The sequence below is a fragment of the Dipodomys merriami genome, unplaced genomic scaffold, assembly GCF_024711535.1.
Source record: "Dipodomys merriami isolate MVZ:Mamm:240054 unplaced genomic scaffold, mDipMer1.0.p SCAF_35, whole genome shotgun sequence".
In the NCBI taxonomy this organism is placed as follows: Eukaryota; Metazoa; Chordata; class Mammalia; order Rodentia; family Heteromyidae; genus Dipodomys; species Dipodomys merriami.
In genome coordinates, this window is record NW_027205048.1 from 12,213,527 (window position 1) to 12,237,570 (window position 24,044).

The 24,044-nt window shown below is 42.8% G+C and overlaps 2 protein-coding genes and 1 non-coding gene across 12 annotated transcripts in view; 2 read left to right on the forward strand and 1 right to left on the reverse strand.

The window, feature by feature from the left end:
* Ate1 (arginyltransferase 1) overlaps positions 1–6,729 on the reverse strand; it is a 106,319-nt gene extending 99,590 nt beyond the window's left edge. For 3 of the 8 annotated variants that reach the window (XM_069988195.1, XM_069988193.1, XM_069988199.1), the window contains exons 1-3: positions 6,622–6,729; positions 3,831–3,894; positions 597–659 (exon numbers count right to left, since the gene is read on the reverse strand). In XM_069988195.1, coding sequence (XP_069844296.1) covers positions 597–659; positions 3,831–3,894; positions 6,622–6,706 — 212 coding nt within the window. In that variant the 5' untranslated portion in view covers positions 6,707–6,729. Of the gene's footprint in view, positions 1–596; positions 660–3,830; positions 3,895–5,470; positions 5,566–6,085; positions 6,264–6,621 lie in introns of those variants that run through there. The other 5 variants (XM_069988192.1, XM_069988191.1, XM_069988197.1 and 2 more) reach the window with 3 other exon arrangements.
* LOC138804001 (U6atac minor spliceosomal RNA) lies at positions 1,028–1,150 on the forward strand. Its single transcript, XR_011365122.1, has one exon. It is a non-coding gene; the product is annotated as a U6atac minor spliceosomal RNA (small nuclear RNA).
* A 122-nt stretch (positions 6,730–6,851) lies between the features above and the next one.
* Positions 6,852–22,875, forward strand: LOC138803949 (putative uncharacterized protein ZNRD1-AS1). Of its 3 annotated transcripts, XR_011365106.1 has the most exons (5): positions 6,852–7,212; positions 10,017–10,330; positions 11,421–11,550; positions 19,342–19,417; positions 22,082–22,167. XR_011365106.1 is itself a non-coding variant. In XM_069988200.1 (3 exons), exons 1-3 carry the CDS (start codon positions 16,961–16,963, stop codon positions 22,862–22,864), a joined length of 1,188 nt encoding a protein of 395 aa, XP_069844301.1. In that variant the 5' UTR covers positions 16,248–16,960; the 3' UTR covers positions 22,865–22,875. The 3 variants fall into 3 exon arrangements, 2 of the variants coding, with proteins under 2 accessions (XP_069844301.1, XP_069844302.1); XM_069988200.1 differs by lacking the exons at positions 6,852–7,212; positions 10,017–10,330; positions 11,421–11,550 and adding an exon at positions 16,248–17,181 and having other exon boundaries at positions 21,974–22,875; XM_069988201.1 differs by lacking the exons at positions 6,852–7,212; positions 10,017–10,330; positions 11,421–11,550 and adding an exon at positions 16,248–17,181 and having other exon boundaries at positions 22,082–22,875.
* The last annotated feature ends 1,169 nt before the right edge of the window (positions 22,876–24,044 follow it).

Below are 24,044 nucleotides of genomic sequence, written 5' to 3' on the forward strand. Positions count from 1 at the left end.
AATGAATACAAAGACAACCCCCAAGATTATCCAAGTCAAACAAATAGACTGTTTTAACTTAAGTCTTACATTAATAGCTGGGCGCCAGTGGCTCACGCCTGTAATCCTAGCTACTCAGGAGGCTGAGATCTGAGGATCGGTTCAAAGCCCAGCAGGAAAGTCCATGAGACTCTTATCTCCAATAAACCACTAGAAAACAGGAAGTGGCGCTGTGGCTCAAGCGGTAGAGCACTTGCCTTGAGCTGAAGATTGCAGGGACAGTACCCAAGCCCAGAGTTCAAGCCCCACAACCGAATATGTGACAGATTAGGTTTAAAAACTCCCACCACTATAGGATCCTGTTGTAGATTATAAGCACTACAAGCAATACATTAAAATGTGGAAAGGTCCTTTGCTAAGTACTATAAGCATTTCCCAGCATTCACTGACTAGACAGCCAAATAGAACAAAAAGGTACTTTTCATATCATATTTGTATCAAGACCAATTGAAAATTATTAGGAGCTACTAACAACATTTTCAAAGCAGAATTTTCATCTTAAAATCATACAACATCTTCACAGTACAGATTTCCTTTGTATTAATTAGGAACCTTACCTTATTGTGTACTGAGGACAGCATGTTTGATTCATGACAGGTTTATACACATACTTCCCACTTCTAAAATTACAAAAATAACTTGTTAATATTTTACATACTCTATCTGTACCTAAACAGATTCTCATAGAGAAGCACTAAATTAAGGGCAAAAATCGAACCAACAGTATAATACATATTTAGATTTAAATGCTCCTTATAACCTAAATAACCTTGCAAACAAGTATACCAAAGACCAGACAAAGCCTTTTCTTCCTGAAACCTTGAGAAAGGTAGGCTAAGTCAGAGCTCTGTTAACATCTCACCTGCCAACAACACACCAAACAGTAGAAAACTGCCCATGCCACTGGAAGACTGATGAATGCTGCTGGAGTGACAGCCACACTGGAAGCTCACGTGTGCCAGTACAAAGTACCACAAAAGTACCATGAGTGTTGTATGAAAGGAGAGGTTAGTACTCCCCTTGACAAGGATGGAAGCGGCCCTTGGGCCTGATAACATGCATACGGTTAAGGGACTGTCACCCACTTCCTGGCTTCTAACCATCATTTTTGCATTGTTCCCCCCATTTGTAATAACTAGAATACGTCTATGATATTCTTAATGGGGAACAATAGCTAAGTGCATAGGACCATCTATAATAAAAGTGTATCAACATGAACTCCAGGAATTGGAAACAAGAGGTTCTTATTATGCCCTATTTGCAGTTTGGTTTTTTTTTCTGTTTTAGTTTTCTGTATCCTTTGTCTTGTATATAAGTTTATCTGATCCATGAAAGGAAAGGGAATCACAGAAACAGCAAGACGAAGGATGAACTAATGCAACCGTTGATACCCACTAGACTACGTTGGAAAAGAACTATAACAACTTAGGGGCAGGAGAGTAGGAGGCTACAAGTAAACAGGAGAAAATGAGGGAGAGGGTAACAATGTTTAAAAAGAAATGTAAGCCAGGCACCAGTGGCTCACACTTATCTCCAATAAACTGCTCAGAAAATCGGGAGTGGCGCCGTGGCTCAAGTGATAGAGCAGTAGCCTTGAGCTGAAGAGCTCAGGGACAGCGTCCAGGCCCAGAGTTCAAGCCCCCCCCCCCCCACCAAAAAAAAGCCTGTCGCTGGTGGCTCACACATATAATCCTAGCTACTAGTCAGGAAGCTGAGATCTGAGGATCACCAGTCAAAGCCAGCCTGGGCAGGAAAGTCTGTGAGATTCCTATTTCCAATTAACCACCAGAAAACTGTAAGGAGCGCTGTGGCTCAAGTGGTAGAGCACTGACCTTGAGCTGAAGAGCTAAAGGACAGCACCTAGGCCCAGAGTTCAAGCCCCAGGACTGAAAAAAACTGTACTCATTACCTGACTGTAACCCCCCTTTCTCCTCACCTTGACAATAAAAATATTAAATTTAAAAAAACTAGCATGATTCTTTCTAGGTACTCCAGATCCCGGCTAATGGTATACATTCAGTTTTCAGGCCAGAAACCTGACAGTTATTTTAGACTATTTCCTCCGATTACCCTCTATTTCCTCTCATGGGATTTCTATATGTGAACTGCATCTTTAATTACTGCCACTAAGCCAGTACTCCCCAGCCTTTCATGTCCTGATATGCCTCCATGGTCACCAGCCAGTCTGTCATCTAAAAATATCCTTTTCCATGCTTCTCACTTTTATAAAATCCTTCAGTAGCTGCTCCTTAATTTTAAGAAAAGGGATACAGGGGCTGGGAAAGTGGCTCAGTGATAGAACGCTTGCCTTACATGCATGAGGCCCTGGGTTCGATTCCTCAGCACTACATAAGCAAAAAGAAAAAAAAGCCGGAAGTGGCGCTGTGGCTCAAGTGGTTTAAAAAAAAAAAAAAAAAGGGGGATACAAAATCCCTGAATACAAAGCACTTCCATATCTGACTTACATCTATTTACCTTTTGAGTCTCACTATTAAGTTTAAAGAACACTATAACATTTTAATTGCTAGCTACAATCCCATGTATTTTAGGGAATATTGGCTCTGAGTATTTTATGTTGCTAGTATTTACATAAGGCAAAAAGTCCTCCACATAAAATCAACAAACTATTAAAATTTGAAACAAAGAAAACCGAATAAAAATGTAGTAAACAGGTAACATTGAAGAAGTTTATTAATATTGTAAGATATAACAAGGTACTGCGGACATGTCTAAAGCTATACATGTTGAGCACTTGACTACTTCATAAACATGCTAGTTAGAGTTAGAGTCAGCTATGAAAAGACATCTAGGCTCCACTGCCAACACCACAATGAAACAAAAATAACAAAAAAGCAAAAATAGATTGATTTCTCTCTAAGAGATACAGACTTATTACAGGTTTATCAATAGCTATCTGAAATAATAAGGAAATACAGATTAGTCAAAAAAGATGAAAATCAAATACATATAAAATTTTCTGTAAAGTACTCTGGGAATGAGGGAATGTACAGAGACTAAATGAAGTAAGACTGGCAGAATTTTAGATACTGGAAGATTAATGATAGAACACAAGGTTACTTACAATGTACTCTCCTTCTGTGTGTTTTAAATTTTTCCTGATAAAATTTCCCAAGAACAAAATCATCATGCAACAGAATAAATATTTTCTCTAACTGTTTTCTATGGTTGTTCTTTTCTCTTTCGAATGGTTTGAGATTTAAAAAAAAAAACCTACATAGCCCAGGCTGGCCTCAAACTTTCAATCCTCCTGACTCATCCTCTCAAGTGTTAGGATTGCAGGATTATGCTAACACATGGAAACAATGAGCATTTTCTTTCTTTTTTGTCAGTCGTGGAGCTTGAACTCTGGGCATGGGAGCTGTCCCTCAGCTTTTCAGCTCAAAGCAAGTGCTCTACCACTAGAGCCACAGTGGCCACTTACAGCTTTTTCTATGTATGTGGTGCAAGGAATCGAACACAGGGCCTCATTCATGCAAGACAAGCACTCTACCACTGAGCCACCTTTCCAGCCCAAAATGAGCATTTTCTTAACTTCTTCCCAACACAAGAAAATATTTTACAGAGAATGATGGAAAGGGTGACAATGATCATGATGAACTGTACACATAAACTGACATGTTGAAATAAAACCCCTTTGCGTAACTATTTAAACAAGAGTTAATGTTAAAGAACAAATTTTAATGAGAATATTTTAAAGGCAAACCCTACTTTTCAATGATAAGAACAACCTGAGGAATAGCAGAAAGTATATTTGCTATGAAGAGCCTTACCTTCTCCATCCTCGATCTATAAGATCTTGATAATCCCGTACTGTCATAGAATGTGCCCACATGCCTAAATAAATAAATGCTATGTTAATTACAACACTTACTTTTTTATAGTTCACAATGTTATTTTAAATAGGCTAAAATTCTACAGCACTCACATTGGAGAAATGAAAATTTGTATATATTCATATTTGTTAGTTTGACATAATATACAACATAAATAAAAGATTTATCTTAAAACCAAGTACACCAAAGTGATTACAATTAAGGATTAGTCAATAGCCTTTCTGGTTTCATAAATCTGGATCCTTCCTAGAATCAAACTGTGTCATACTGTGCAACTTTAATAACATCCCCCAAGAGTTAATACACTAGTCTCTTCAAAATTAGAAAGCCACTTTTTTTTAGTGCACATTTGTTCCAAAACTCTATATGCTTATATACACAGCAGTCTTGAACATTAGAACAGGACAAATATACAAATACATAGAAATACTCCAAAGTGAAAACACTGAAAGTAACTGCGAATCCTATTGTGGGACAGAAATAAATGCCCAGTACACAGCAGGCAGACACTGACACCCACAAGTAATTCGATGAGCCTCAATCCCATTCCATTCTCTGTAAGATGGGAAAAGGAATACTCACCTACCCAACAGATTGACACCCTATGATAAAAGATTAAAATTGAAATTGAAATGACAGAAATTTATATTTTCTGTAGATGAAAAGATTGAATGCAGGTATCTTCAAAACTTGAAACAGGACATTTAGGTTAACCAATTTTCTCTTACTAAAACTATTGGAAAAAATAATAACTGCTTCACACATGTAATCCTAGCTACTCAGGAGGCTGAGATGAAAGTGGTTCAAAGCCAGTCCAAGCAGGAAACTCTTATTGCCAATAAACCTACCCCACCTCACCCCCCAAGAAGCCTGAGATGGAGCTATGGCTCAAGTGACACAGCCCAGGCCTTGACAACTAAAGCTCAGAGACAGCGACCAGGCCCTGAGTTCAAGCCCCAAGACTGGCAGGAAAAAGGAAAAGGGAGAGAGAATGAGAACTCAGGCCCTACTAAACTATTTCAGACATGTTTTAATACAACATTAATCATATAGATACTAGGGTCACAAGAAAACTTCTGTCACTCTAGGCCAATCACTAGTTGACGGTGCTTCTCCAGGGTCTCTCCCTGTACAGTAACGTCATTTGCATCCTGTTACCGTTTAAACCTACCCTGGAAGCCACTTTTCTGATTGTGAAACTGTAATCGTAATTGACAGTCCCTATTTTCCCAGCAGGGGTACTTTAACTCTGGGCCTCCAGCTCACCTTACTCTTTTACCCTAGAGGGTGGTGATACAACACTTTTGGCATCACAACCACTTCCGGCCTCTTGCCGATCGACCGGAGATAAGAATTACCTCGCTGGCTCCCACCCGGGATCCCCAGAGCTCAAGCTCCTGAAACAGCCCGGGGCTGCTATCCTCGCGACCCACCACCTCCCGCCAGATCTGCACTGCGGACGACGGCCTAGGGCCGAGGCCCACAGCGGCACCTAATAAAAAAGGACACACCGCAGGCGACAAAAACCACCTTCCGCTCATAATCCTTCCATCAAAAAATAATAATAATAAACGCACGCCGCACTATCCCTCTGTTGCCAGGGTCACCCCGTTTCCCACAGTGCCACACCGGCCAAGTTAAAGGAACAGACGCGGCCTCCCAGCTCCGCCGGGGAAAGACGAGGGGACGTTAGCAGGACGTTTTGTTTACAAGCGACAGGCCGGCCGGGACGGGAGGAAGCAGCGCACCGCCCACCGGCGGGCTGCCGCGGCGGCCGGGGCGGACAGGACAGGCTAAGGCAACCCCACACAGCCAATCGGGGCCACCGGGGCTTCCCCGGGCTGGGGCTGCGGCCCGCGACCCGGGGTCAGCGGGTGCCCGTCCGGTCCAGCAGGGCGTGGGGGCACGCGCACGCCTCCCTGCGCGAGCGGCACCGGACGCTCGACGGCCCCGCACCCCCGTGAGGCGCGCGTCCCCCCCCGGGGCTCCCCAAAACTCGCTCACGGAGCCCGCCGACGCGCGTCATCCCCGTGAGGACCCCCTCCGAGGCGCCTCCTCGCGGAGTCCCGCGGGTCCCCTCCGCCTCCCCACGACCCTGACAGCCCGGCCCCTCAGGGGCGCCCCGCGGGGCACGGGCCGGCCGGGGAGCCGCGGCGCCCGGCTTCCCTCGCCCGCCAGCCCGGCTCGCTCACCATGGGAGCGACTGCCCGACTCGTTCTTGCAATAGCCGCAGCGGTAGAAGTCCTCGCCCTCGAAATACTCTACGATGCTGGGCGACAGCGCGTTCCACGAAGCCATGGCCGCGGCCGCGCCAGCGCTCCACCGTCTGGCCCGACGCCGCCGCCTCCAACGCCGCCGCCGCTGCAGCCGCCGCCCCACAATGCAGCGCGCCCAGGCGTTCCCGAGGCTCGCGCGAAGCCACACGGGAGCCCGCAGGCCCAACCTGGCCTGGCGCCCCGGGGAGCTGACGCCGTCCGCGCCATCTTGACTAAGGGCAGCTTTCTGCTATTTCCGTTGCTTCTCTGGGAGAGGCCGCCATCGTCAGTGAGGGTGAGGCGGCGAGACGGAGCGGGCAGGGCAGCGGGCTGGGAAGACACGAGTGGGGAAGGGAAGCTGCAGGCGGGTAGCGGAGCCGCTGTCCCCCCGGCCAGAGGCTGGCCGGAGCGCAGCGGGCGCCCGCGAGGGCCGAGGGTGGGCGCCGCGGCCGCCTCGACGCCGGGACACTCACCGCACGACGCCTTGCCCTCTGTGGAGTCGCAGTAGCCGCAGTGGTAGCCGGCCTTCAGGCCCTTGTACTCCACCACCGAAGCCATGGCCGCCGCGCGGGCCTCGCAGCGGGCCCCGCCTCTCGACGCCCGGGGCTGACCCCGGCGGAGCGGCGGCGGAGCGCGGGGCCCGCGGCGGGAGGGCGGCCGGGCGCCCCGGCGCCCCGGCTCGGCCCGGCCCGGCGCCGGCGTGGGCGCTAGTCGTGCCTCCGGACACCCCCCCTCCTCGCTGCCGGTTACCCGCCCGATTCACAGACGAGGAAACCGAGGCCCGGGGTGCTGATCTGCCCCGACAGTTCCCGCAGGTCTCAAGTTAACCTTTAACGCCTGAGCTGCTGCTTCCGACTCACCAGCCGGCCCGGGCGCCCCGGGGCAAAGGCCCTGGGGCCGGGGAGCCAACACCGATTTCTGTTAATGGTCCAAGTTCTAGAACTCAACACAACGCTTTGAAAGGAAACCCCTGCCGCCTCCCAGCCCCTCTGAGCCCTGTGACTGTATACAGAGACACGCGAAGACTGTAACATGTCCGTAACGTACCATGTTACATTGGGCTCGTAAGGATATTTTTTGCTATATGTGTGTGTGTGTGTATATATATATATGCATATATGGCTGAGTTCAACAGAAGTCTCCAGTGTGCAACGACTTTGAAAAGATATTATAAAGGTACACAGGGTTAGTGTCACGGAAGTCAGGCAAGGAGTGTCACCCCTTCCCTCGCGCTCTCCTGAGTTTTTCCCTTCCCTCCCCCACCCACAAGTTGTATGTAACATAGTGTACAGTGAGCACCACTTGGCTGCATTGTTTCACCCCTTGTCCCTCCTTTTCTGTGCCTCCTATCCTTCTAAAGGTTTCTGAATGAGCAACTCAAAACAAAAACAGCAAAATAAAAGAAAAAAACTTTTTTTCTTGTTGGTGTGTGTGCGCGCACGTGTGAGTGTGCCAGTCCTGGGGCTTGAACCCAACACCTCAAGCTCTTGCTTGACTTTTTCTCCCAAGGTTGGTACTCTTACCAGTTGACACCTCCACGTCTGGTTTTTGTTTTTATTTTGTCGTTTGCTGGCTAATTGAATCTCACAAGCTTTTCTGCTCTAGCTGGCTTCTGGCTTGGAGCAGTAATCCTCAGATCCAGGTTTACAGGCCTGAGCAAAGAGCACAGCTCACAAACACTTTTTTTTTTTTTTTTAATCTTGCTGGTCCTGGAGCTTGAACTCAGTCTGGGCTCTGTCTCTGAGCTTCTTTTACTTAAGGCTAATGCCCTACCACTTGAGCCACAGTGCCACTTCTGTATTTTCCTGAGTATTTCACTGGAGATGAGAGTTTCATGGACTTTCCTGCCTAGGCTGGGTTTTGAACTGTGAGCCTCAGATCTCAGCCTGCTGAGTAGCTAGGAATACAGGTGTAAGCCACCAGCACCCAGCTGCAACCACTTTTTTTTTTCAATCTTTTAAATGCATTTCTTAAATTAAAAAAAATACTGCTTTTAGATGACTTACTTATCTATGCGTTTGCTATACCAGAAGAATATTTAGGCTTGCCTCCCTACCTCCCTCACACTACTTGTAATTATTTTACAAGAGGTGGTTTGGATTGTACCAATCGCATATCTATTTTGTCTAATGTTTTCCTTAACAATGACTCCAAAACAAATAACCATGATGTCATGAACTTATATGCATTTGTGCAATATACTTGGTTTTTCTTTTTTTTTTAAGTTGTTATAGAAGTGATACACAGTGGGGTTACATTTACATGAATCAGATCATGAATACGTTTCCTTTAGTACCATGTAATCTGTTCGCTCATTCCTCCCAGTCCTTCCTTCCCATCTCCACCCATGAGTTGTATAGTTCACTTTCATTAGTGTCCAGTGAGCTCCACTGCTGTAACTTTTTTCACCCTTTTTCCTCAAGTTCTGTGCCCTTCCCCCAACACACACACCCTCCCAGAGATATACACATGAATACACAGTACATTAGGTAAAGAAAATAGAAAACTAAAAAGGGGGGGAGGGGCTGGTTTCAGAATGTGTATTTTATATAAATATGAAGAGGCAGGCATTGCACCTTTTTGATTCCCTCCAAAGAGTATCCTCTTTTGGTCTTACTGTGTGTGCATATCCAGAATCCTGTATAATTTATCATATCCCAGAGTTCATCTTAGATCTGATTTCCCCATATCAGAGGGAACACACACAATTTGTCTCTCTGAGCTTGACTTAACCTCTTTATGATTTGCTCTAGTTCCACCCATTTTATTCTTTAAAAAAAATAAGCTTTTTATTGTGAAAATACTGTACAGAGGGTTACAATCACATGAGCAAGGTAATGAGTACATTTCTTATCAAGCATTGTTGCCTCCTCGTTTTCCCCCTATCATCCCTTCCCTCCCATCTCCACAAGACACTCTTTCTAATGACTGTAAAATTCCATTTTATATAGGCATAACATTTTTTTGGATCTACTCATCTATTGTGGGTCATCTGGGCAGTTTTCATATCTTAACTCTTGTGAATAGTGCAGCAATGAACATGGATATGCAGGTGTTCTTATCATATCCTGGCTCATGATGTTCAGGTAAATGCCTAGGAGTAGTATGGCTGTATTATAGGTAAGGTCTATGTTCAGTTTTGTGAGGAACCTCCAGATTGATGTCTAGAGTGGTACAACAACTTTTTAACAAGGTTGTAGGGCTTCAAAGACTGGGGTAAAGGTGGAGAACATAGTTCAAGTGGCAGAATATCTGCTTAATGTCAAGCCCTGAGTTCAAATCTCAGCACTACCAAAAAACAGTCCAGGGAAAGGTATAAAATGAGTGGGGAATTCCCAACAAGGTAGTTATTCTTTGATCTTTCCTGTGTGCACAGATAGTTTAAGCCTGTCTGGCATCATAATTTTCCCAGTCAATAATAAAACTGGTCCCCCCTGCCTCAGGGCCTCTCATTACTAGGAAGTTCCCCCAGTGCTTTTACTTTTTTAGGTTGTGGAGGGGAAGGTGTTATTTGCTTTTCAGATAGTATCTTTCACTGCCTGGACTGGCCAACTGTGATCCTCCTAGAAGCTCAGATTATAGGCAGGAACCACCAAACCTGGCCTATCACCATCCTTCAGCCTCCTGACTGCAGGAATGGTTCTGTGATTATGCATGTATACCACTACACCTAGCTAAAAGTAAACTTGGGAGCTAGTATCTTAAGGCCAAGGCCTGCAGTGTTGAACCCGCTGTCATTAGGAACCTAAAGATGGCTATATGCTGCACAAGGTCCACTCCAGGTTTCTGTGTCCTCTGACTCCTTAAAGACTCCATGCTACATGTCAGTGACTGCTCTTATGAAAGCTTTCTTTGTTCTTTATTGCAGGTTTGACTATTCTCAGTCCTTTCCCAACTATTTTGAATGAAAGCAAGAACGTGTTTCATTTTGGGGATGAAACAAAAAGATTGCAGAATGTCATGCTGTAGACGGAAGGTAAGATGATTGTGTTTTTTCTTATACAGTGATTCTCCCCTAATCCATAGCTTTGCTTTTCTTAATTTCAGTTGTCTATCCATGGTCAACCCTGGTGCAAAACCAATGAACAAAAAATTTGAAAACAATCAGAAGTTTTACATTGTGCACTGTTTTGGGTAGCCTGGTGAAATGTGCCTGACACATGAGCCATCTGTGTCCAGCAGGTCAGTGCTGTATATGCCACTTAGTCACTTAGTAGTTGTCTCCAGTGTGAGATGACTTTCAAGCTATCACAGTGTTTGTCTTGTTTATTTAGTAGTAAGACTAAAGTGCAAGAATAGTGATGCTAGCATTCAGATAGGCCAAAGAGAAGCCATAATGGGCTTGTCTTAACTGAAAGAGTGCAGTAACACCCACATATAACACTAGCACTTGAGAATCCAAGGCAGAAGGATTTTAAGTTTGAGGCCAGTCTGAGCTACATAACAAGATCCTATGTCAAAAAACATTTATAAAGTATGTAATATAAGATATACAATTGTTAATATATATTTGAGACTGCATTTGCATACTCCTACAGTATATTATTATAATTGTCCTATTTGTTGTTTTTAGTCTCTTGTTGTGCCTCATTTATAAGCTTGATCATATGCATGTATGCACGCATGTATAGGAAAAAGTTATATAGGGTTCGTACATGCAGTTTAGGCATCTACTGAGGGTCTTCAAATACATCCCCCCTCACATAAGGGAAGACTACTGTACTTCTGTTCCTTTGAAACCTTAGCTTTATCCCAAATCCAACCTCAGCCTGGACACTAGGGAGCATGCCAACCTTGAGCAGTATTAATGAGGTTGTCTAAAGTCCTAGGCATGTGAATTAATTCACTTAATGCTTACAGTAATTTCACAAGACAGGAAACATAAATAAGAGAGGCTGAACAACTTGGCCAAGATCACACAGACAGTAAGAGACATAATACAAGGACATGCAGGAATAAAAACAAAAGAAGAAGAAGGAAAGAGATCAATAATATGAGGTTTAGGTCTATGAGGCAGTGGTTTCTGGATGTCTTTACTAAAAGTCAAAGATAGCTTTCATCATTTAAGCCCAAATGAAGGTGGGCAGGGGGTTGGGGGAATGCAAGTAAGGCTTCGATTTGTTGCTTCCTTTGGGTGAAGGATTCACTCTTAGAATGTCCTTCCGTGTATGGGATGCTAGTATTAGACAGTTGCCTTTTTTTACTTGGCAGAATGAAATGGTTACAAGACTCAGCTCAGTCTCACTAACTTTTCGTTGTTGATGTGAAGCAGGACTAGACCCTGGGGATGGAAAGGATCTTTGCCTAGTGATAGCAACTCATGAGTCTTCAATAAAGAAAATGAGGCGAAACACATTCTCCTTTCCCTCCATAGAAGTTGTATAAAGCGGATGGGACCTAAGGTAAGTCAGAAAAAAAAGTAAGAGTCAGAGAGAAAGATAATCTGAAGGCAGAAAAGGAGAGCACTCTATGAAAAGGGGAGCGATATGAACAAACACCAGAGGTCTTAGGTGCTTGTGTGACACAGTCACATGGGCATCAGTATTATAAAAGATAGGTGGGAACTAATAATAATTTGGTAACAGGTACATGCACCATCCTTAAATTGGCATAATGTTATCTGAAAGAGAACTTGGACTAATTGTAATGTATGCTGCAAACTCAACCATTTGTAAAAAGCAAAATAAAAGGGATATTTAGTATGTTCAAGGAGGAGGAAAAGTGGAATCATATTAAATGCTAACTAAAACTAGATTGGACCCTCTTCTACTGTGAAGACATGAATTATCAGTTTGGTAAATATTAGACATATGTGGCTATTGAGCACCTAAAATGTAGTTAGTGTCACTGGAAATTCAAATTCACTTTATTTGAACTTTTTTTTTTTTTTTTTTTGGTCGGTCTTAGGGCTTGAACTCTAGGCTTGGGCACTGTCCCTCAGCTCTTCAGCTCAAGGCAAGTGCTCTACCGCTTGAGTCACAGCACCACTTCTGGTTTTCGAGTGGTTATTGGAGATAAGAGTCTCACAGACTTTCCTGCCTGGGCTGGCTTTGAACCGTGATCCTCAGATCTCAGCCTCCTGAGTAGCTAGGATTACAGGCATGAGCCGCCGGCGCCCAGCTTTATTTGAACTTTTAACTATAGAAGCACAGAATACCAAATAGCATAAAGGCCCCTCCCTCCAATATATGGATGAATATTATATTCAAACTGCAAGAAATCAGAGAAAATATTACGCTGTAGAGTAAAAATTACGTCTTCTCTCAAGGAAAATGGAAGAACTATTTAAATTGTTAAATGAAAGAAAGAAAACCCTAAAATTCTGATTCCAGAGAAAGTATACTTCAAAAATGAAAGAGAAGTTAAAGACTAAGACAGAAACATGGAGAGCGTTTGTTTCCAGTAGATCTGATTTGTATAAAATGCTAAAGAAACTCTTCAGAAAGAAGGAAAATAACGTAAGTCACATTCACTATAGAAAGAAAGGTACCTGTGGCTCAAGCCTATAGTCCTACTGACTTCAAGGGGCTGAGTTTGGAAGATCAAGGTTCAAAGCCAGCCCATGCAGAGACTCTTTATCTCCAATTAACCTGGACAATTTTTTAAAAGCAGGAGGAGGGGACTGGAAGCATAGTTCAAGTGATAGAGCAATAATCCAGGGAAAAAAGCTGAGTAACAGAGAGTTGAAATGCAAGTACCAACACATAAAAAAAAAAGTTTGATCTAATGTAAATGATTGACTCAAAATAGTAATAGCAACTTGTATTCAGTAATCATAGCTTACAGAAACAATCTGCAGAAGTATTACAAGAGCTAGGCGATAGGAACTAATAATATTTTGGTAACAGGTACTTGCACTATCCTTAAATTGGTGTAGTATTACTTAAAAGAGAACTTAGACTAATTATAATGTATGCAGCAAACTCAACCATTTGTACAAAGCAAAATGAGAGGGATATGTAGTATGTTAGAGAAGGAAAAATGGAATCATATTAAAACGAAAGAAGGCAGAAAATAGTTAAAAGATAGAACAAGAATACTTTGTAGAAAACTACCAAATATAGCCAGGCACTGGTGGCTTATGCTGATAATCCTAGCTACACAGGAGGCTGAAATTTGAAGATCAAGCCAATTGAGGCAGACAAATCTGTGACTTTTACCTCTTTTCTTTCTGTATGGTTTATTCATTTTCTTTTGGAGTGGGAGGCACAGTACTCAAGGGGAAAAGGTGAACAAGTGCAGCAGTGGTACAGAACACTGTTAAAGTGAACTATGCAACTTGGGAGAGAGTAAGGGAAGGGAGGACACTGTATAAAAAGGAAATGTATGAATTACCTAATTTATGTAACTGTAATCTCTCTGTACATTACCTTTATAATAACAATAAAGTAAAATTTTTTGTGCAAGTCCTGGGGCTTGAAATCAGAGCCTGGGGACTGTCCCTGAGTTTCTTTTGCCCAAGGTTAGCACTCTACCCCTTGAGCCACAGTGTATGTCGTACTGAGGAATCAAACCCAGGGCTTCATGCATGCAAGGCAAGCATTCTACCACTAAGCCACATTCCCAGCCCCAATCAAGTAAATTTTTAAAAAGCTGATTTGAAGGATATCAATGCCAGACTTGACCACTCAAAGCCATGGGAGAACATAAGACCCTCAGGTCAAGCCCCATTACTACCAACAACAAAAAAAACTACCAAATCTAGGTGTGGTGATAGACATCTATCATCCAGCAATTAGGAGGCTAAGTAAGGTAGAACTATTGTTCAAGGCCAGCCTGGGCTGGCTAGTAGGACCCTATCACAAAAAAAAAAAAAAAAAAAGAATTAAAAATACCAATAATACCAATAATGATTCAAACTGAATTCTCCTAACAAAGAGGGTAAACATTGCTGCTACACAGAGCTAATTTTTGCCTATCTCCTACACGTCTGGTGGTGGTCTTCTTTCAGTCTATATTTCTCCCTGCTTCTTTCCTGTCCAAAACAAAATTTAATAAATCACATTAAACATCCATGGTCTTGGTATACCAATTAAAAAGACAGAGATTGTCAGTGTGGATTTTAAAAACAAGACTGAATTAGATGTTTCCAAGGAATCCACTTTATAAAAAGAGATAGATAAAAAGTCAAAGGAGGATAAACTAAGCTGACACTAATAAAGAAAAACTTGTAGTTATTTCAAATTAATGATAAAAAGGTCAGTTCTCCAAGGAGACATAATCCTTAATACCCAGGTATGCGCCTAACAGACTAGTGAATATATCCATGTATACTGTTATAAAAGCAATTTAATCTACTATTATGATTGGAGTCTTTAACACTTCTATATCAGTAATTGACAGATCCAGCTGGAAGAAAATCAGTAAGGGTATGGTTGAATTGAACACCACAACTGATAACTAAATCTGATTAACATCTATACAATTCTTCATCCAACAACACATGTTCACATAGAACATTCAATAAAATAGACCACAAAATGGGCTGTTCAATACAAAGGCCCTTAACTTTGAAGTAATAGAAATCATATAATGACTGCAATGGAATGCCAGAAAGGTAGCTGGAAATTCCAATTGTTGCTCAACAATTTAGTCAAAGAAATGTCAAGAGACAATTTAAAATAGAACACTACAAGTTAAAATTTGTGGGATGCACAAAGGGACTTACATACATTAAACATTGTATATAAATCAAATCTAAAAATAAGCTTCCACCTTAAAAATCAGAAAAAAATGAAATCTAAAAGCAAGAAAACTCAGAAGTTGAGCAGAAATCAATACAGAAAATAAGAAAAGATGAATGAAACCAAAAGCTGGTTCAAAAGAGCAATAAAATTGATAAGTATCTAAAGCTAAGAAAGAAATGAAGAATTATTAGTATCAGAAGTGAAGAGGAAGGGATCGACTGTGCAGGTCCTAAATAAATTTGGGCTCCAGCACTACCAGTGGGGGAGGGGCCATCGTGGATCCCATGCATGTGAAAAGAATAAAGGGATGTGGCCAGGCTCATAGCTCACGCCTGTAATCCTAGTTACTGGGAGGCTGAAATTTAAGGATCTCAATACAAAGCCAGCCCAGGTAGAAAGTCCATGAGACTTTTTATCACCAATTAACCACCAAAAAGTCAGAAGTAGAGCAATGACAAGTGGCAGAGCATTCATCTTAAAAAAGAGACAGTCCCAGGCTGCCTCAGTATTGACACACATACACACAAACTGTTGAGATAGCAAGCAATCTGATTAGGCCTATATTTTTAAAAATTTAGGCAATAATTACTGTTCTTTGAAAACATAGCTTCAGGCCTGTTAGGATTTGAATAGGAAATGTCCTCCACAGTCTCATGTGGAGGCTGGAGGAGCTGGGGCCTAGCTGAAGGAATTGTGGGTGGAAACTTGGGGGATATAGCTTGCTCCAGCTCCTTCTGCTTCCTCGCTGCCATGAAGTAAGCAGCCCTGCTTCACCAGGCCCTTCTGCTAGGATCTGTTACTGCTTTACCATAGGCCCAGAAACACTGGATCCAGTTCCAGTTTCTGGAACCTCTGAACAAAAGAACACAGAAATAAACCCATAATTCCAGCCATTCCAGTGCCAGAAGTTGTTCCCATTATGCCGTGAAGTTCACTTGGAGCTGTTTACATGAGAGTTACCAACAATACTTTGCATCCAGGCACCACTATCAACATCTTGTAAAGAATACTTCTGACTAAGGTATCATGATTTTTATGAAGAATTAAAATATAAGAATGTGACAAAACATTAGCAGTATTGTCCTCATTTTATATTTATTACAGAAAAATGTAATGCAAGCTCTTCTTCACTTGTGAGAAGTCTAGTCTTTTTTCTGTTTCAACGTGATTTACTACCAAAAGATTACTTATTTCCCTGTCTTATTTTCTTTTCCCCTTCTACTTTCTCATATGGGGAAAGTAAAAAAAAAATTACAACATAATACTTAAATAGCTACTTTTAGGTCCATATCATTTTCCTATGTAAGTTTCCTTATAGCAATTCTGAACATAAGCCTCCCATTAATTACTTGCTTAAAGGGAGGCTTATGCTCAGAATTATACTTTTTTTTTTTTTTTTTTTGTGGTCAGTCGTGTGAGGCTTGAACTCTGGGCTTGGACGCTATCCTTCAGCTCTTCAGCTCAAGGCGAGCGCTCTACCACTTGAGCCACAGTGCCTTTATGCAGGATCTACCTAAGGTTTCTACAACACAAAGAAGTGAAAAAGAGCTCACGCTTATAATCCTAACTACTCAGGAGGCTGAGATCTGAGGATCAAGGTTTGCAGCCAGTCTAGGCAGGAAAGTCTGTAAACTCTTATCTCTAATTAACCAGCAAAACAGCCAGAAGTGGAGTTGTGGCTCTTGTAGTAGAGTACCAGCTTTGAGCAATAAAGCTAAGGGAGTGCCCAGGCCCATAGTTCAAGCCCCATTGCCAGTCCAAAAGAAAAGGGTGCCCTCACCGCCCTTAAAAATGCTGTCTCACCACACTGTGATGCATGCTTGTGCCTCTACTTTGTGCTGCAGCCACTGAACCCAGCTCACATGGAGGCAGTCCATTTCCTGCCAAGAGGCTGTGTCTTCACACACCACCTCACAGTAGTCTCCACCCAGCATAGTGATGACACTGCTTCTGGTTGCCTTAGAAATCAACCCAGAGCACCCTCAGGGTCTGCAGTAGATAGCTGAAAGTCTGGACAAACGCCAGAAACTTTAATGGCTAGCAAGCAGTACTCTGAAGAGTAATGAGGGGTTAGAGCACTAGGGGCAGCTCAGAAGCAGAGGCTGAGAGCAAGCAAAGAGCCAAGATGCTGTATGTGCAGGTGGCCATCGACAGAGCCATGGCTGAAGCCAGACTTGCAGAGGAGAAACGGCAGGAGGCTACAAGAGAAGCCCAAGTGACCCTGGAAGATGCCCAGAAGGAATGCAGTAGGGGACTTCCACACTGGCTAGGCCCAGTCCTTGCACCCCACTCAGAACCTCCCATGGTAACTGACTCAGAGTGGTTGGGTCTGAGTGCACAGGAACAGTAGGTATTTTTTTCCCCCAACACTTGGGGTACAGATAACAGAATGTGCACATCTGGGTATGAGTACTCTGGACTCAAACAGGATTCCCCCAGTATAAAACTAACTCTGAGGCCAACTCTTTTATGACTGCCATTCTTTTTGTCGTGTGAGGGAGGATGAGTACCTGTCTGGGAAGGTTATTTGGGAGATTTAGTAAAATAATCTATTTAAGCTTATAGCACAGTATCAAGGAAAAGCTGAAGAACTATAGCTAAAGAAACCACTTAAGAAACTCACAAAAAAGAGAAAGCCGGGAGGCTTTTAGGCTCATGCCTAAAATACTAAGTACTCAGAAGGCTGAGGCCTAGAGGATTTTAATTAGAAGCCAACTCATCTCCCCTTAGCCCCCCCCCCAAAAAATCTTGAGACTCCATCTCAAAATAACTAGCAAAATGTTGCACTGAAGACATGGTTCAAATAGTAGGGCATCAGCCATGAGCAAGCAAACTGGTTGAAGGTACCAGGCCCTGAATTCATGCCACCATACCAGCATACCCAAAAAAGAAAAAGATAAATGAGTATAAAATAAAGACAAATTTGCTGTTGGTTTTCTCCAGTTCTACAATCTAAAATTCTCATCTAGAGAAAGCAGGGGTTTTTTTTGGGGGGGGGAGGAGGGTCTGGTCGTGGGGCCTAAACTCTTGGCCTGGGTACTGTCCCTCAGCTCTTCAGCTCAAGCCTAGCACGCTACCACTTGAGCCACAGCGCCACTTCTGGCTTTTTTTTTTTTCTGCTTATGTGGTGCTGAGGAATTGAACCCAGGGCCTTAAGCATGCAAGGCGAGCGCTCTACCACTGAGCCAACTTCCCAGACCGAGAAAGCAGTTTTTATAATCAGGCTGCTAAATATAAAAATTGTTTACTAATCAGACAAATGAGTTATCCAGGATGCCTATATATAACTGTGTTTAATCTTGCAAATTTTTCTTCTGTTTTTCTGTATGAATTTTAAAAAACCCTTATTATTTCATTGTTTTATTACTTGAAATACAAGCTTTTGACAAGAATCATGAAACACATTCTAGTTAGGTAACTGCTATAGGAAATCAGTTATTACTAATAACTTTACACCTAGCTGCACTTTGGAATGGGCTTACCATTGGTGCTGGTGGCTCACACCTATAACCCTATCTACTCAGAAGACAGATCTGAGGATCACGGTTTGAAGCCAGCCTGGGCAGAAAAGTCCCTGTGAAGACCAGAAGTGGCACTGTGGCTCAAAGTGGTAGAGTGCTAGCTTTGAGCAAAGAGCTCAGGGACAATGCCCAGGCCCTGAGTTCAAGCCTGATAACAGCAAAAAAAAATTGGCTTACTGACTTGAATTTTTTTTTTTTCAGTGCTACTATCAGGGTCCTGCATTCTTGCTCACACCTTTTTCACTCATGGCTACCACCTGAACTACTCCCCCCGTCTTCGAATCTGGCTTTTTTGCTGCTTAGTTGCAGAGTATTATGGATTTTTCTGCCTCATCTGGCTTCAGATCACAATCCTCATATGTTAGCCTCCTGAATAGCTAGCATTGCAAACTTAAGCTACCTGCTTAAAGCTTTTCTCATCAAAACTGAGTTGTTAGCCAGGTGCTGGTGGCTCACGCCTATAATCCTAGCTATTCAGGAGGCTGAGATCTGAGGATCACAGTTCAAAGCCAGCCCAGGCAGGAAAGTCTGTGAAACTCTTATCACCAATAAACCACCAGAAAACCAGAAGTTGCACTGTGGCTCAAGTGGTAGAGCACTAATCTTGAGCTGAAAAGCTCAGGTACAGTGCCCAGGCCCAGTGTTCAAGCCCCATGGCCAACAACAACAACAACAACAACAAAAAAAAAAAAAGTTGCTGACAAGATTTAAAAAACATGGTTTGTGGTATCTGAAATGGCAATTCAATCTTCCTTCACTAGTATTAAAAGTGCTTCTGACAGTCACAACCCCAAACATAATATGGCTCTTTAGACTTATAATGCTTCCCTTCAGAAAAACTGAAGAGTATGGCCTGTTAGGCCACAAAAAATGCCTTCTGCCACCTAGGAAAAGTTGGCTCAAATTAACTCCCTAATGCAATTTATTCTATACCATGCCATCTGATACTTTTTCCAAATCTTAATTTCTTCCTTTGATCTTCTAGATTGGCCTGGGCTAAAAATACCCAAGACCCTCGGATTGCAGTAGGTTCTTATTCCCCACTAGAAAAGAAGATTAAGGTGAGGAAATACAGTTGCCATGAATTTTGGACACAATAATAGGTTCATGATCTGGGCACCAGATTCTAGTCACTCAGGAGGCTGAGATATGGAGGGAGGGTTGTGATTCCAAGCCCAGCCAGGCAGGAAGTCCACAAGACTCCCAACTTTCAAAGCCAGGCTGGAGGCAAGGTTCAAAGGGTACAGTGATAGCTGGATAAGCAAAACTGAGCAAGACAGTGGTCCAGATTTCAAATCCCAGTACTGGCAGAAAAAAAAAAAAAAGATGAAAAGTTTATCATAAAAGTAAAAAGGGCATAGGTATTTCAAGAGAAAGCACAGTGCCTGTTGTATTCAACTCTGCATTTGGGTCTTTAACTAGCAGGACTGGCTAGCAGTGTTGAACAAAATAAACCCTACTCAGGGTCTAAGAGGGCCTGGTCTAGTGATGAGCATTGATAGTAAATAGGAATCATCACAAATTGTGATAAGAGACGTTTTCTGAAGAATGTGTGGAAGGGCTGAGGAAGTGGCATGTCAGCTCATGTAGAAATTGTAGACAATGTCAGAGTTGCTGAGGTGTGTGGGGGAGCAGGTGTAGCAAGAGTATATAAAATACTTAAGTGAAAAAGAAAATACCACTTTGAGGAATAGAAGTCAATGTGGCTAAAGCTGAGTGAGCAGATCTAAGCTCAGAAAATTGTTTGAAGACATCAGAGCCAGGTTATAGGTGCCATGTTGGAATCTGGAGTTCTCTTCTAAAAACAGTAGGTCTCTACCCCAGGATTTTATGCAAACAAGGGATATGTCTAAACTTACCTATTAAAAAGATCACTCTGGTGATCTGGTGGGTATGAAGGTGTGGGAGAGGTACAGGCTTGAAGACCTAATTGGGTTAACACTGTAGGGTTGGGGCAGCAGGTGAAGGGAAGCGTGGATGAGGTTATTTTGAAGGTTAGGATTAAGAAGGTGGAAGTGGAGAAAGCAGCAAGTGGCAATGTCTAGCAATGACTGGGACTGAACTTGAGAGGGAGGGAGGGCAGTGCCTTGTCTGTGGGACTTGTCTCAATTCAGCTCTAATCCCCCTAGAGCAGTGGAAGGTAACTTTGTTGGGTTATCACTCGATCAAGGAAGCCTAAAAATGACTGTCTGAGTGCCAGTGACTCACCACCTGTAATCCTGGGAGGCTGAGATCTGAGGATGGTAGTTCAAAGCCAGCCTCAGCAGAAAAGTCCATGAGACACTTAGCTCTAATTAACTACCAGAAAACCAGAAGTGGTGCTGTGGCTCTAAGTGGTAGAGCGCTTGTCTTGAGCCAAAGAGCTCAGGGACCACGCCCAGCCCAGAGTTCAAGCCCAACTGACAAAAAAAAAAAAAAAAAAAAGACTATACTGAACTGGGTGCCAGTGAGTGGTTCATGCCTGTAATCCTAACCACTCAGGAGGCTGAGATCTGAGTATGGCAATTCAAAGCCAGCCTAGACAGCAACGTCCATGAGACTCTTATCTCCAAGTAAGCACCAGAAAACTAGAAGTGGAGCTGTGGCTCAAAATGGTAGAGCACTAGCCTTAGCAAAAAGGCTCAGGGGCAACACACATGCCCTGAATTCAAGCCCCACAACTAATCAAAAAATAAAAAAATAGATGATTATACTGCATGTATTATATCTTAAACAACTTTCTCCTTTGCTGGGTTTTCCTGCACTACATTTAAAAGACAGACCAGGAAGGCAGATGAAGAAATAACCATGAGATAGGAAGAGAATTGGGCTATACAGCTATCTGGGAGGGATGTGAGATCACCTTAGTCCTGTGTCTGGAAGGCAGAAGTGTGAAATGTTTCAGAGGAGAAAAGTGGTTGTCAAATGTGTTGAAATAATGGCAGGACCACTACATAGAGTACACTGGCAAACTAGGAAAGAGCTGACAGTTGAGGCTGAGACTGGGGAAGGAATATAAATGACCATATCAGAGTATATTGTGGAGGTGTGAGGACAAAGATAGTTAAAACTCAGAGAGGGATAGACAGGTAAGGAAGACTGCTTTTTTGTTCAAAGATGCTACATACCTTTATGCTGTGGGAAGAGATGAGTAGGAATGTCTGTGGTAGTTAATTGAGGATAAGGGTCTCATGGACTTTCCTGCCCCAGCTGGCCTTGAACCTTGTCCTTAGATCTCAGCTTCCTGAATAGCTAGGAGTACAGGCATAAGCCATGGGCACCTAGCCAGTAGTCAATTTTGATAATGTAGGAAAAGGAATTTGATAATTACAAAATTGAGACTCTTGAAGTTTAATAAGCAGAAGTGGTAGAATTGGCCTTTGATATGAGAAAGTCAATCTTTCTACTATAAATGCAAGAAAGCAGTCTGGGATAAAGGCAGGGAGGTGACTGGGAAGTGGGAAAAGGAAGAGGGTGCTGAGTTTAAGGCAAAGCCCTCAAGCAGGAGGGAGCACTAGAAGAGAGAGTAGAGGAAGTTTGAAGAGGAAGACATGGGTATGGTGTAGGAGAGTTGGCAGAGCTGACAGCTCACTTGAGACCTGTAACACAACTTCCTTCCGTTTTCTCCCTGTGACAAGAGTGTAGGTGGCGTCTATTCTTCAGATGCAAGAAAGCTGTTATGCCGAGAATTTAAGAAGGAGGCTGGAACAGTTGATAAACTAAAGACTGTGTCTTTTGACTCCCAGAGTTCTAAAGCAGAAACACACTACCATCAACTTCAAGAAATGATGACAGAGCAAACATGGAACCAGAAAATGGATCCAGAATGGGAAATGAAAATAGAGGAAGAGAAGCAATCACAATGCAAAAAGTCTGAAGATGATGAAAAATGGGACTATCTAGTGTCTGAGAGGGAACTGAATCATATACAGAAACACATTTACCGAGCTGAACGTGCTAGAGGCCTCAGAGACAACAAATACAAACTACTCCCTCAAAAAGTTCCAAGTGAAATGCTTTTCCCCAAAATAACACTGTACAATGAAGAAAAAGAAAAAGTACAGCACCTATACAAAAGAGAAACAAAAAAGCCCAAGGTGGCATGGGCAAAGGAACAGATAAACAAACATGAAGAACGAATGATTCGAGGGCGAAAACTCACAAAACAAAGAAACGATGAAAGAGATGCGCAGAAACTCTCCAGCTATGTTCCTCTTCTAAAACCTCAGGTGGAGAAGAAGGTGAAGGAGGAGTTTAAAAGGGTCACAGCATATCCTCTCTTCCAGCCTAACCACAAATCACGTATGGAAGTGACCGTTCTGATGAAAAAACCCAAAGAGGTAAAAATTCAAAAAACATTCCAAAAGGAGTTCTTGAGTATACCACCAATCTTAAGAAGTCAACTAAGGAAGAAGAAAAGTACAGCCTGGGACACGGCTCAAGTGGGAAAATGCTTGCCTAACAAGCAAGAGGTCCTAAGTTCAAACTTCAATACCACAAAAACAGAAGCAAAAAATAATAAAGCTTAAGTTATTTTCTGGATTATGTTTCTTTTTTAGGCTGACGTATTTTATGGTAATTTGCACAGTGGGCAATCACTAAGAGATTGATAAATGGCTTAGAAGAGGTTTGGAAGAGATGAGATAGGAATCAGAGACCACCAGATGGAGGCCTATAGTAGTAACCTCAGTAAGATGGAGAAAATCAAGACCAGGGAAGAAATAGTGACTGGTTAAGGTATAGGGTACAGTGGTTGTAGGGGAAGAAAATAAAACCCTAGGTTTCTGTCTGAGGAAATAATGTGATAAAAGCATCAGCACAGAGATTATAAGATCCAGGGAGCAGTTTTATACCTTTGGCTAAAGTAATTCATAAGTGCTCCAAAAAGCAGTTGTTGACATATATCTAGGTTTTTCAAGAAATCTAAGCACCAAACATAGTTTTGAGATTGTTACAAGTCTAAAAATCAAGAGGATAAGATTCTGGAAGGAATTAGAGAAAGAAAGAATAGGTATCAAAGATATAGTTGCAAGACAAATCTTACATGTCAAATGCATAGCCTTTATCCTTAATTTGGAAAAGAATTGATAAAAGTGACCTAATTCAGACTCACTGGGTAGACTAGTAGGAAAGGAGGTGTCACTCTGCTGTGGCTTGAAAAGAGAAGAGGAGATTGCAAGTGAGTCTTATTTAAAGAGGAGGCAGAGCCAGGCTCTGGTGGCCTAATCCTCGCTACTTGGGCAGCTAAGAGCTGAAGGACAGCAGTTTGAAGCCAGCCTAAGCAGAAAAGTCCACTAGACTCCATCTGAAAAACCAGCAAGTGGCAGGACTGGATGTAAGGCTCAAGTTAGCCTTAGAGTGTGCCAACCTAGCAAATGCTAGGCCCTGAGTTCAAATCCTAGTACTGCAAAAACAAACTACAATAAAAAAGAACTTTTTAGAGACATGACTACAGTGAAGGGGAAAACCAGATACAGACAGAGGGAAATGACTTAAGAAGGAGGAAGAGCCATAATCCAGTCTTCCATAGAAAGAGGCACCTCTACTCCAGACCCCAGAGGAATGGAGAGAAACAGGGTAGAAGCAGAAAGCTGGAAGATGAGAGAAGGAGCCCGGAAAGCACCAAGGACAGACTAGAAAGTTCCAAAGAGATGAAAAGCATGTGTGTAGACCCAGGGCTGGCGTTGCTGGAGATAGTAGTTCAGCCTG